At 41.2% G+C, this 13,170-nt stretch overlaps 1 protein-coding gene across 1 annotated transcript in view; it reads right to left on the bottom strand.

The window, feature by feature from the left end:
• The window catches only part of ADGRB3 (adhesion G protein-coupled receptor B3), an 886,560-nt gene that overhangs the window by 482,489 nt on the left and 390,901 nt on the right, over positions 1-13,170 (bottom strand). Inside the window, exons 9-10 of the mRNA XM_005897466.2 lie at positions 6,809-6,910; positions 6,366-6,472 (exon numbers count right to left, since the gene is read on the bottom strand). Coding sequence (XP_005897528.1) covers positions 6,366-6,472; positions 6,809-6,910 — 209 coding nt within the window. The remainder of the gene's footprint in view (positions 1-6,365; positions 6,473-6,808; positions 6,911-13,170) is intronic.

Genomic DNA, 13,170 nt, shown 5'->3' with positions numbered 1-13,170 from the left:
TTTTCACAACTCTGTGTTGTGTGCTTATCGTGTGTAATAAACTGAGGGACTAGTGAACAGAGTGTCAGCATTGTTGGGTGAATCTCCCACCTTCCTTCCCCTGGGCCCTCGAGATCCAGCAAGTCCATTCTCCCCCTCAGCCTCCCTGCCTCTGTCGTGCTCTATCTCCCCTGACTTCCCATTCCATCCATCTCCATCATTCTCTCTCTCCTAATAAAGAGTCATAAATGTAGAGCAAAACAGAATAAACAAAGTCCTTAAACCACAAATCAAGCTCCTTGACATCACTTCCCACAAAGTCAACCTTTTCGTGACTAGACAGATTATTGCTCCAGCCTCTGTATTTATTCACTGTTAAATGACAGCTTGAAAAATAGAAAGCAGAGGTTATAAGGCAGAATGACTTTAAAGGAAACATTTATACCAATTCTTTCCATTTCTGTGAATATAGAGGAATATCTGTGAGCTTTTTCAGTCCCCTATCACACACTCCTCTCCATGGAAGAAGTGACTTTTCTGCCTGATGAATTTATGAGATGGCATTGTCATGTTTGATTCAACTCCTTTTGTTCTAGAGCTGCTAGTTCTATGTCATCTGCCATTTCAGGTGTGTAAGTATGAACTCGAATGTGAATAAAACAGAGTGAGAGGGAGAGAATGAGAGAGAGAAATAGAGAGGAAGAGAGAGAAAGAGTCATCTTGATTGTTCAGTTGTAAGAAAGACTAAACGATCTGTTTAATTTGGGGGGTGGGGAACTGGCCCACTTGGCCCACAATATCACCCATTTTCTCCAAATCATTTAATAAGTTTAAAAAAAACTTAATGTATTCTTAATGTCCCTGGCCCCTGTACCTAGTTCTCAATAGGTTCTGAAGTTCTTTCTTTGTTGCTGGGTATAAATTCAAAAAATATCCCAGAGTATGAAATTAAATATTACAATATGGGAAAAAAAAAACCCTGAATTGTCCAAAACTCCCACTACATTGAACACTCTATTCCTTTATTCTCACTTTTTAAAATCTGTTCATTTGTCACTTTTTTAATAAGCAGCAGTTGGATCACAGTGTTCAGTTTTGTATCTTACAAAGTTTCCAAAAAGACTTCATGAAGTTGAGCTTATTGAAATTCTTCTTCAATGACCAAATTATTGCATAAAGTAAAATTGTAAAGCCCTCCACATTTCTAGATGGTTTTGGACTAGGAAAATTGCAGGTGAGGGATAATCCTATTAATTTCATGTGGTTAAAATTCACAAACATGAAATTTTGTGTATCACCTTCTTAGAACTCTCCAGCTGGCACATCCCCTTTCTGATAAGAAAAGGTGCAGTCATTTATGGAATATCTAGAACAATTTAGCACTGTGTTGAACACTAGAGAAATAAAGCTTAATAGAAATGATTTCTGTCCTCAAAGAATTCAATAAACGTTCAATATGACAGATGAGTAAGTTCCTATATTTAGCTAATTAATGATTCCTTTTTACCTCAACTGGTTTATAAGAGGTCAAAGAATGCACTCAACTAATGTTTGTTGACAATATGTCATTTTAAACTTAGTCTTCATATAATTTTATAAAATGGGTATATAAAATATTGTAATCTATGTATGTGTACATATATTGTGATCTATATGTGAAAAGTTGGAAAATACAGGTCTACTTATTTTAAATAAGTCTCTGCAGTGGGTGACAATTAACATTTAATGAGTTTCACAAATGTAGAGCAGCAAGAAATTAAATACCCCAAGAGAAATAGGACATTAAATTGTGAACCAACAAACTCTACTAGAAGAGAAGGTGCAGAATCATCAAAAGCAATTTCAGAAGTCTGGGGAATTAGAACTATTCTACATTGAAGTACTACCTAGCTTTGCTACTCAAAGTATGTGAAGCCATAAGCGTACAAGCATGCAAAGAAAAGGATTTAATTCCCATCTCCAACTGACCTTTGAGAGTACATATGATGAGCTCCATGTATTAGGTAAACACTCTTTAAGGCATCCTTCAGTGCTATACTTCCCTGAATTTGTAAAGGAGAAGACCATGGTCCCCAGGGAAGTACTAGATGAGTGTTTGTATGCATGTATAACTGTATGTATGTTTCTGTATGTGCATATAAACCAAATTCATGTGCAAATATACATATGACATCAATCCTATCCACCTATCTATCCATTCAGTTATCCACCTGCCTGCCTTTCTATCTATCCATTCATCTGTATTTGTCCATAATTTTTTCACATGTACATTTCAAGTTAACTTAAGCTCTAAATTTTACTCTTAATTTTTTTAACTCAACGCATTTTCTGTACCTGTAGATATTAATACCTCATAGTTACATAGCACATTGCAAACATCTCACATACAGTATTTCATCTACTCTTACTCAAAACCTCCAGAGATGCTAAGACGATGCTATCAATTTCATCTTGCATAGCAAACCAAGACTTGAGTGAGATCACATGACTTTTCCAAAGGACATGCAATCAGAAAATGGTGCCTATAGCACCAGATTCTAGGGCAGAGGATTTCAAATCAAAGACTCAGAAGGGAGCATGACTTCCAGAAAGAAGGTTAAGCTTTGGAACAATTACACCAGGGATGCAGCTTTCACTCTTGCCTCACTTAGCTGGACTGCTCCCAGGATCTTCAATTTCTTTCCATGTGACTAAGGCAGGGATGCCCATATTGCAGACGGTGGTGGGGACTGGAATTAATCTGTGAAAGTGCCCAGCGCAGTTTGCTTTGGTCGTCTGTGGGAGCTGAATGCCCTGAGGCTATTTCTTATTCTGCAAAAGCGTGCACTTGATTTCTGCCTGCAAGTGAGCAGGGGCACAGACACATGGGCTGTCCAATCACTAACTGAATGATTTCTACGTGACTCACAACATGAGACCATCTCTCCTATTTCACAGTGGGTTTCTATTTCTCTCCATTAGCAGATGACCTGCACTCACAGAAGGCAAGTACATTTAAGTATTATTATATAAAATGATGAATTTAAAAAGCAAACATTTTACACCAAGTGATATTATTCATTCTTAACAAATTTATAAGGCTTGATCTACGATTTACTTAATACAATTATTCTCATTCATTACCAAGAATAAATAAGAACTAAACATGAATATTAAGATTAAGTAGACAAAGTATCATGTCTAAAATTATGAGAAAATAAAATTCATTTAAAATTAAATTCACAATTTGTATGGAAATACAAAAAACCTCGAATAGCCAAAGCTATCCTGAGAAAGAAGAATGGAACTGGAGGAATCAACCTGCCTGACATTAGGCTCTACTACAAAGCCACAGTCATCAAGACAATATGGTACTGGCACAAAGACAGAAATATAGATCAATGGAACAAAATAGAAAGCCCGGAGATTAATCCACGCACATATGGACATCTTATCTTTGACAAAGGAGGCAAGAATATACAATGGATTAAAGACAATCTCTTTAACAAGTGGTGCTGGGAAAACTGGTCAACCACTTGTAAAAGAATGAAACTAGACCACTTTCTAACACCATACACAAAAATAAACTCAAAATGGATTAAAGATCTCAATGTAAGACCAGAAACTATAAAACTCCTAGAGGAGAACATAGGCAAAACACTCTCCGACATACATCACAGCAGGATCCTCTATGACCCACCTCCCAGAATATTGGAAATAAAAGCAAAAATAAACAAATGGGACCTAATTAAACTTAAAAGCTTCTGCACATCAAAGGAAACTATAAGCAAGGTGAAAAGACAGCCTTCAGAATGGGAGAAAATAATAGCAAATGAAGCAACTGACAAACAACTAATCTCAAAAATATATAAGCAACTCCTACAGCTCAATTCCAGAAAAATAAATGACCCAATCAAAAAATAGGCCAAAGAACTAAATAGACATTTCTCCAAAGAAGACATACAGATGGCTAACAAACACATGAAAAGATGCTCAACATCACTCATGATCAGAGAAATGCAAATCAAAACCACTATGAGGTACCATTTCACGCCAGTCAGAATGGCTGCGATCCAAAAGTCTACAAGCAATAAATGCTGGAGAGGATGTGGAGAAAAGGGAACCCTCTTACACTGTTAGTGGGAATGCAAACTAGTACAGCCACTATGGAGAACAGTGTGGAGATTCCTTAAAAAACTGGAAATAGAACTGCCTTATGATCCAGCAATCCCACTGCTGGGCATACACACTGAGGAAACCAGAATTGAAAGAGACACGTGTACCCCAGTGTTCATCGCAGCACTGTTTATAATAGCCAGGACATGGAAGCACCCTAGATGTCCATCAGCAGATGAATGGATAAGAAAGCTGTGGTACGTATACACAATGGAGTATTATTCAGACATTAAAAAGAATACATTTGAATCAGTTCTAATAAGGTGGATGAAACTGGAGCCTATTATACAGAGTGAAGTAAGCCAGAAAGAAAAACACCAATATAGTATACTAACACATATATATGGAATTTAAAAAGATGGTAACGATAACCCACGAGACAGCAAAAGAGACACTCGATGTATAGAAGAGCCTTTTGGACTCTGTGGGAGAGGGAGAGGGTGGGATGATTTGGGAGAATGGCATTGAAATATGTATAATATCGTATATGAAACGAGTCGCCAGTCCAGATTCGATGCACGATACTGGATGCTTGGGGCTGGTGCACTGGGATGACCCAGAGGGATGGTATGGGGAGGGAGGAGGGAGGAGGGCTCAGGATGGGGAACACATGTATGCCTGTGGGGATTCATTTTGATATATGGTAGAACCAATACAATATTATAAAGTTTAAAAATAAAATAAAATTTAAAAAAATTAAATTCATAAGAAAGTCTTTGGTTATACTTAATTCTGAAACATTTTAATTTTGACACAAGTAAAGCTCAGCGAGGTCAAATATCACCAAATACTTATATGCACATAAGTATATATTATTAAATATATGTATTTGTGTATAATTGTATTAATGTGTGTATATATAATATCATGTATGTATATACACATATGTGTGCTGTGCTTAGTGGCTCAGTCATGTTTGACTCTTTACAAGCCCATGTACTGTAGCCCGCCTGGCTCCTCTATCCATGAGGATTCTCCAGGCAAGAATACAGGAGTGGGTTGCCATGCCCTCCTCCAGGGGATCTTCCCAACCCAGGAACTGAACCTAGGTCTCCCACATTGCAGGCAAATTCTTTACCATCCGAGCCACCAGGGAAGCCCATGTAGGTGTATACATAATAGGTGTATACATAAATGTATATACACACAACAACAGAAATAAGGCTCTAGGTAGCCAAATAAATCATCAGTTTGATTATTGATTTGGAAAGTAAACATACTAAACAGCATTTGGTTTTCAGATATTTTAAAAATGTGCTTTTTTGGTTTTCTGATAATGAGTCAAACACATTCACTTCATTAACAAGGGTTCTACAAGCTATTTCTCCGTCCACGAATGAGAATGTTCTTTAGTTTTTGGTTTTTTTAAATTATGTTTACTTGTGAGCAACAGTAAGAAAATGAAAGAAAATATAAGCACAACAAAACTTCAGGGCTCTTAACTGCACAGCACCCCTCCAATGTTGGGTTCTCCAAGGCTCCACCTTGTACTTGGTTCTGAGCCCCGTAATGTGTGTTCACACAGGAAGCTTTCTCGACTGTCAGGCTGAATGACAACAGTCTCCGAAAATGACAATGACTTGCACTGGTAAAAAACCTAGCAACACTTAACTGTGCTCAAAATATTCATACAGCATATTCTGAATAATTCAATGATGTGTGGGAGGAGAGGGGCTATTTCTGGAAATTTGTCCCATGTCATCTTTTGTGAGCAACTAATTTTCTCTGATAAAATAACACTGTCTTTTTGTTTTGTTTTTGGTGTCTTAATGTCAAAATGCAGTGAAATTTTTGATACCTATATGACACAGCTTTATTATTTCCTGAGTACTAAAATATTAAAGAATTTAATTTTAATTTTAAAATGTATGGTATTTTGAAATAAGTCTTATGCACTAGGTAACTGATTTGTGCCAGTCATGATATATAGTTTAACTCATATAGATAAACCCAAGTAACAGATTTTATTCAGGACTTTTTCCCCAATAGACAAGGAATCTATTCATTTAAATAGCAGGATCCAAGCAGGATCCATAAAATCCCAAACCCTTGAAATAAAACAGTTTAGCACTGATTTATAAAAGTTAGCTTTTTAGCACAGACTTTTTTACTTCAGGTGTTATTTTCAGAGATTTTATCAATTTGACTATATAGCAGCAGACTAAACTCTCACACAGAGATCATTAACAGGAATTAAACAGAGCAAGTACTAAAGCTGGCTTTGCACCTACTGAATGCTGCAAGTGTCTGTACTCATTTGATATGCATCTTGCAAAGCTCGGCTGTTCCCAGAAGGCCACTCCGTGAAGACTGAGCGAGCAGCGTCTGCTAGCGGTGCCTGCGAGTCACAAAAACAGAGAGCTTTACGACAGGGAGGCTTGGAGGCAGGCTGAAAACCTGGGTTTGTACATTTTCACGCTCTAAACATGCAGGTAGATTGTTCCTTTGATTATTTTCACAATGCATATTACTCACACTGAGAAACCATTGAATCAGCAAAATTTTCCAGATCTCTTCATAGGCTCCACTTAGGAAATCTTTTACTAAAATTGCTTTATTAACTGCTTATTAGACAGACTTAGTTTTAGATACAGGACAAAACACAACAGAAGAACACAGCAGGCTGCTGTTGGTGGGTGGTCATTGTCTGGGTTTGAGGGTCATCCTACATTACCTGTGGCATTCATTGGGCACTGATTGAAGGCAAAGTCGCCTGCCGGAGTCCTCTTCCACACCATTGACATCAGATAATCCTCTGGGCATATTTCATAAGGTGCTGCAATTTAAAACAAAGGGACTTTAACACCCGTGGTGTTTATTTTTTAAATGCTGGCAATAAACAATCCTGAAATGCAGCTATCTGACTGAAGAGAGCTCTCTTAATTTAAGTGTGGTGTTTATTGAAATGTTAGAGATGTCTTCAGAAACAAAACACCACTAGCCTTCATTTCATTCCCTACAAAATCCTCACAGGAAAAAAGCACTTTCCAAAGAAAGCTTAGGCTTAAAAAAAAAAAAAAAAAAAGTCATTTGACTAGTCAAGGCTATGGTTTTTCCTGTGGTCATGTATGGATGTGAGAGTTGGACTGTGAAGAAGGCTGAGCGCTGAAGAATTGATGCTTTTGAACTGTGGTGTTGGAGAAGACTCTTGAGAGTCCCTTAGACTGCAAGGAGATCCAACCAGTCCATTCTAAAGGAGATCAGCCCTGGGATTTCTTTGGAAGGAATGATAGTAAAGCTGAAACTCCAGTACTTTGGCCACCTCATGCAAAGAGTTGACTCATTGGAAAAGACTCTGATGCTGGGAAGGATTGGGAGCAGGAGGAGAAGGGGACGACAGAGGATGAGATGGCTGGGTGGGATCACTGACTTGATGGACATGAGTCTGAGTGAACTCCGGGAGTTGGTGATGAACAGGGAGGCCTGGTGTGCTGGGATTCATGGGGTCGCAAAGAGTCAGACATGACTGAGCGACTGATCTGATCTGATCTGATCTGATTGTGGGGAAGAGAGCAAACTAACCAAGATGGTGTGCTCAGGCTCTCTCACTCCACGTTTTGTAAATAATGACTATGTAACAGTTGAGCTCCTTTATAGCACTGCCCATGCACGTCACGAGTTACCCGCTCAGTCACGGGCTACTTTGTGAGGTTTGCCTGTATATGCTTCACCTGGAAAAGCCCAGAAGGGTTGTGTGTGGTTATGCTGTGTTATGTATGTCTGCTGCTGTGGCTGTCGTGTCAGTCAGGAGAGAATAAACGTGTCTGCAGTTCCTATGGATCCTCGCATTTTCTTCCAGCCTCTTAGCTCACGTCTTGCCTACCATGGGTTCAGTGAACAATGTGAACAGTGAGATGATGTCATGAACAGGATCAACAATACAATTGATGTAGTCAACAGGAAACCCAGCTGGTAGAGGAGCCTGAGGCTCCACAGAAGAGGCGGAAGGATATCCAGCAGGTAGAAGAGCTGGAGACTCCACTGGCTGGAGGGAGCCAGCGGCCCCCACTTAGCATGTCTACCATGTGGCCACGATCCTTTCGGCATGGGTTCCAGTAGAAGACTGGGAGGCAGTGGACGGTTCACCAGATAGCACTGAAAAGGTGAACAAGGCAGCAAAGGCTGCTGCTGGCACCGTGGAATACATTTTCTTGACTACCCTGCAGGTGAATATGGATAGTACTCCCCATGAGGCTGCATCAGTGTGCAATGTGCAGTCACTTGGAAGAACTAGAGCAACATATATTGGCATTAGAGCAAGAACCCGGTGGCCCTGAAGAACCCAGCATCTCTGACAGCAAGGCGGTAAGTGATGGTGATAATTAATGCTCTGAGACCATGGATCCCACTTGGCAACAAGGCCTGTTGTGCAGCAGAAGGTGAAACATGAGCAGCCTATGGCCCGGGGTGGGCATCCTCAAGGGGCCCCAGATGTGACTGAGTTCACAACATACTGACCATATACTCAGGCGGAGTTGGTCGACTTGGTACACCATTTCGGCAAAGGCGAGGGGAACCCTTGGCAGTATGGCTCTTGAGACGTTGGGACACAGGTGGACAGTATCCTGTGTTCTGGGGATGGGGCAGAACGGCTGGCATCTATCACCATTCACCCCTCGTCGAGACAAAGGCAGCAGAATGCTAGGCGGCTCGCGGCTCACGCAGGGGGCACCTAACCCAGTGCACACCCTCATGGAATGGATTAACACTGCCATCTGCACCTTGTGGGTGAACGTGGGAGAGCCCCAGCATACCGGAAGTAAACGGTGTAACTATGCCGTGTTGACCCAAGTGGTGAGAAACCTGGGCATGAGGCAGTGGATATGTAACCCAGATGCCTGAGGTCCAGATGATGAGCGTTTTACTGGCGGCACTCCAGACGCCATTTGAACAGTGCCCATTGACCTCTTCTGGATCCCTGACTTCTATTCCCGCACCCTGTGTGGGGCGCCCCATCTACGAGGTGAACTCTATGGTGGCTAGCTTGGGAGAAGAGGGATGGCGTGCCAGACGCCATTTTGAACAGTGCCCGTTGACCACTTCTGGATCCCTGACTGCTGTTCCTGCACCCTGTGTGTGTGGGGGGGGTCCCATCTACGAGGTGACCTCCATAGTGGCTAGGTTGGGAACAATAGAGGGATGGCGTGCCAGACGCCATTTTGAACAGTGCCCGCTGACCTCTTCTGGATCACTGACTGCTATTCCTGCACCCTGTGTGGGGGGTCCCATCTACGAGGTGACCTCCATAGTAGCTAGGTTGGGAGCAGTGGAGGGATGGCATGCCAGACGCCATTTTGCAAGTGTGAAGACCCTGAAGGGGGCCTGAGCTAGCAGGGCTTCCATCAGGTATGCAGATGCCAATGTGGGCTGATTTGTGCCGAGGCATACCGTAAGGGCTGTGTCCTATGGTGTATAATGTAAATTTAGGCTGTGTGTTCCATGCTGTAGATTCAGTAGAACAGCTCTATTGCTAATCCTGTTGGGGCCGCCAACTGTCTCTCTGTTCACACTGCTGAAAGCAAGGCATGAGCTAAGAGGCTGGAAAGTCTCTCCCCACAACAGTGTATAAAGGCTGTGTCCATGATGTGCTACTAACCTCTGACACTCTTGCAGATTTACAACACTGTGAAAGCATTTGGAATCTTGTGGGTGAGCTGTGAATGCCCTCCTCGAAGGGGTAGGCCTGGCGCCTGTGGGGTTTTCTGAGTCCTTAATAAAAAAAACCATGGGGTAGAGTTGCCCCTTTGGAGGCATTCCTGCAATTTCACAAGGACAGATGGTGGACTGGACTTGGCCATGCAAGATAAAGGCACTCCACATATGGTGGGTGGTTCTTCTAGCCCCATGAGGGCAAGGACTGCAACATGAGTTCCAGGCGATACCTGGCATTGGGTTTTGCTATGTATTGGGGATTTAACTGTTTGTTGTTGTAGCTAATGCTGCTGCAAGAGGTAAATCCAATGGTCAGTGTCACTCACCAAGGGAATATCACATCAGATGGACTGCATGTAGAATGTAAGGTGAGGGAGCTTGAAGAGGTGGACTGTGGGGAGAGGGCAAATAAGCCAAGATGGTGTGGTCAGGCTCTTTTGCCCCATGTTTTATAAATAATGAGATGCATTTGTAACCGCTGAGAGCCTTTATAGCAGTGCGCATGTGCGTCAGGAGGTTTAGGCTACAGCTGAGCTCGCTTAAAGCACTGCGCATGTGCATCACGAGTTACCACTTGGTCACGAGCTACTTTATGTTCACCTGTATATGCTTCACCTAGAAAAGCCCGGAAGGGTTCTGTGCGGTTATGTTGTATTATGTTATGTCTGTTGCTAAGGCTGCTATTCCAGCTGGGAGAGAATAAATGTGTCTGCAGTTCCTACAGTTCCTCGCATTTTCTTCCAGCCTCTTAGCTCGTGCCTTGCCTACCGTGAGTTCAGTGAACGGTGTGAACAGCGGGACAATTACTGTCATGAACAGTATCCGCAATACACCTAAAAACTGAACATTATATCATATTCAGATGTATAAATAGTCTTTCCAATACTCATCATTATTCATAAAGTTCTGGGATGTTACAAAATAAAATGATTTCTAATAAACTGAAAGTCATATCAGAATTATTAACTGTAGGTGTCAACAGTAAATAAACATAAAGGACAAAACATATAACTTTGTTTTTCTTCATATAAGAGCAATAATGGCAATCACACTACATCATATAAAAATAAATGAATTATTTTCTTTTCCTTCAAAAGCTCAATTTGATTACTAAGCCAAGAAAGATAAAGGGAATTTCAAGAATAACAGATGCATACTAGAAATGATAGAATCTGTGAAAGAAAAAAAGCATATGTTGTACTAAACCTGACACCTTACTCCTAGAAAGAGCAATTGCCACTTTTCCAGACACACCTACTGTTCTGCTCCCACACAGCACTGACATTTATATGTTCATATATTTATCCTCACAACTTGCCTGGGATGTTAGGTCCTTTCTATCTTACACATAAAGGTGTGTCTGGCACAGAGATGGCGTCCAATGTTGAATGAATACATGAATGCCTATATATGAGTGCGATACCTGTGAGAAATTTCTTGTTCTGGGGACAATATGCTATATAAGTCATTCACAATAAACTATTGAGAAAACTGTATGCAGGTCAGGAAGTAACGGTTAGAACTGGACATGGAACAACAGACTGGTTCCAAACAGGAAAAGGAGCTCGTCAAGGCTGTATATTATCACCCTGCTTATTTAACTTATATGCAGAGTACATCATGAGAAATGCTGGACTGGAGGAAGCACAAGCTGGAATCAAGATTGCTGGGAGAAATATCAATAACCTCAGATATGCAGATGACACCACCCTTATGGCAGAAAGTGAAGAGGAACTCAAAAGCCTCTTGATGAAAGTGAAAGTGGAGAGTGAAAAATTTGGCTTAAAGCTCAACATTCAGAAACCAAGACCATCCATGGCATCTGGTCCCATCACTTCATGGCAAATAGATGGGGAAAGAGTGGCTGACTTTATTTTTGGGGGCTCCAAAATCACTGCAGATGGTGATTGCAGCCATGAAATTAAAAGACGCTTACTCTCTGGAAGGAAAGTTATGACCAACCTAGATAGCATATTAAAAAGCAGAGACATTACTTTGTCAGCAAAGGTCCATCTAGTCAAGGCTATGGTTTTTCCAGTTGTCATGTATAGATGTGAGAGTTGGACTGTAAAGAAAACAGCACTGAAGAATTGATGCTTTTGAACTGTGGTGTTGGAGAAGACTCTTGAAAGTCCCTTGGACTGCAAGGAGATCCAACCAGTCCATCCTAAGGGAGATCAGTCCTGGGTGTTCATTGGTGGGACTGATGTTGAAGCTGAAACTCCAATACTTTGGCCACCTAATGTGAACAGCTGACTCATTTGAAAAGACCTTGGTGCTGGGAAAGATTGAGAGTAGGAGGAGAAGGGGCCGACAGAGGATAAGATGGTTGGATGGCATCACTGACTCGATGGACATGGGTTTGGGTGGACTCTGGGAGTTGGTGATGGACAGGGAGGTCTGGCATGCTGCGGTTCATGGGGTCGCAGACAGTCAGACACGACTGAGTGACTGAACTGAACTGAATCTAGATACTAATTCTACTTCGGAGTTTAGGAGATCGTTAGGACCTATTAGAGTTGTTAGTAGATTAAGAATGCACTTTATTTGTCATCTTGAAATAATACTTTCCTGAAATAATAATTCACTGAGATGAGTGGTTTAAATGTGGGCATTTAGAACTGAGAGTTACACTGAAGAGCACCTAATCTATCTCCTTGTTCTTTATGGTTGGGGCACCAAGGCCCCCAAAGAAGAGGCTTGTCTAAATGATGGGACTGGTAGAGGTATCAGCAGGACTGATTCTGGAACTCTGACTCATGCACATCTTCTCTGCTACCTTGATAATCTCCCTCATATTGAGTTTATATGTGTGTGTATAACATATATATATAATCTAGATTCTCATTAAAACCCGCAGGCATCTGTCTCTGAGTCATGGAATCTTTGTTTGGCGGGTGGTTTAGCTGTTGATCCAACCTTCACCAGCCCCATATTCATAAATGCCCTGTCCTCACCCACCAATGATCTCCTAACAGCCAAACCCAACACACTCACCTTGGTCATCACTCTCAGAACCTTATGCATGGCACTTGTTCCTTTGACATCTCCCTCCTACCTGGAAACGCTTTCTTTAAGATCTTAGAAGGCTCTTTTCTCTCAAGCATTTGTACCATTCTTTCTCCCTGTCTCATTCACTGCATTTTTGCAGAATCATCGACCCCTTACATTTTTCTTATGTTAAAAGCTTTCCTTAGACAATTTCAAACTATTAATAACAGTAACATTATTGAGCCCTTACTAACCGTCTTACATGAATGGACTCATTTAATTTCCTCAACAACTTTATAGGATAGAGACTATTAGCTGCATTGATCAAATGGGAAAACATGCTCAGAGAGGTGAATTTATTTTTTATTCCAAATATAGATGTATTTATTACAT

This window comes from Bos mutus, chromosome 9 (assembly GCF_027580195.1).
Source record: "Bos mutus isolate GX-2022 chromosome 9, NWIPB_WYAK_1.1, whole genome shotgun sequence".
NCBI lineage: Eukaryota > Metazoa > Chordata > Mammalia > Artiodactyla > Bovidae > Bos > Bos mutus.
This window is presented reverse-complemented; position numbering and strand designations above follow the sequence as displayed.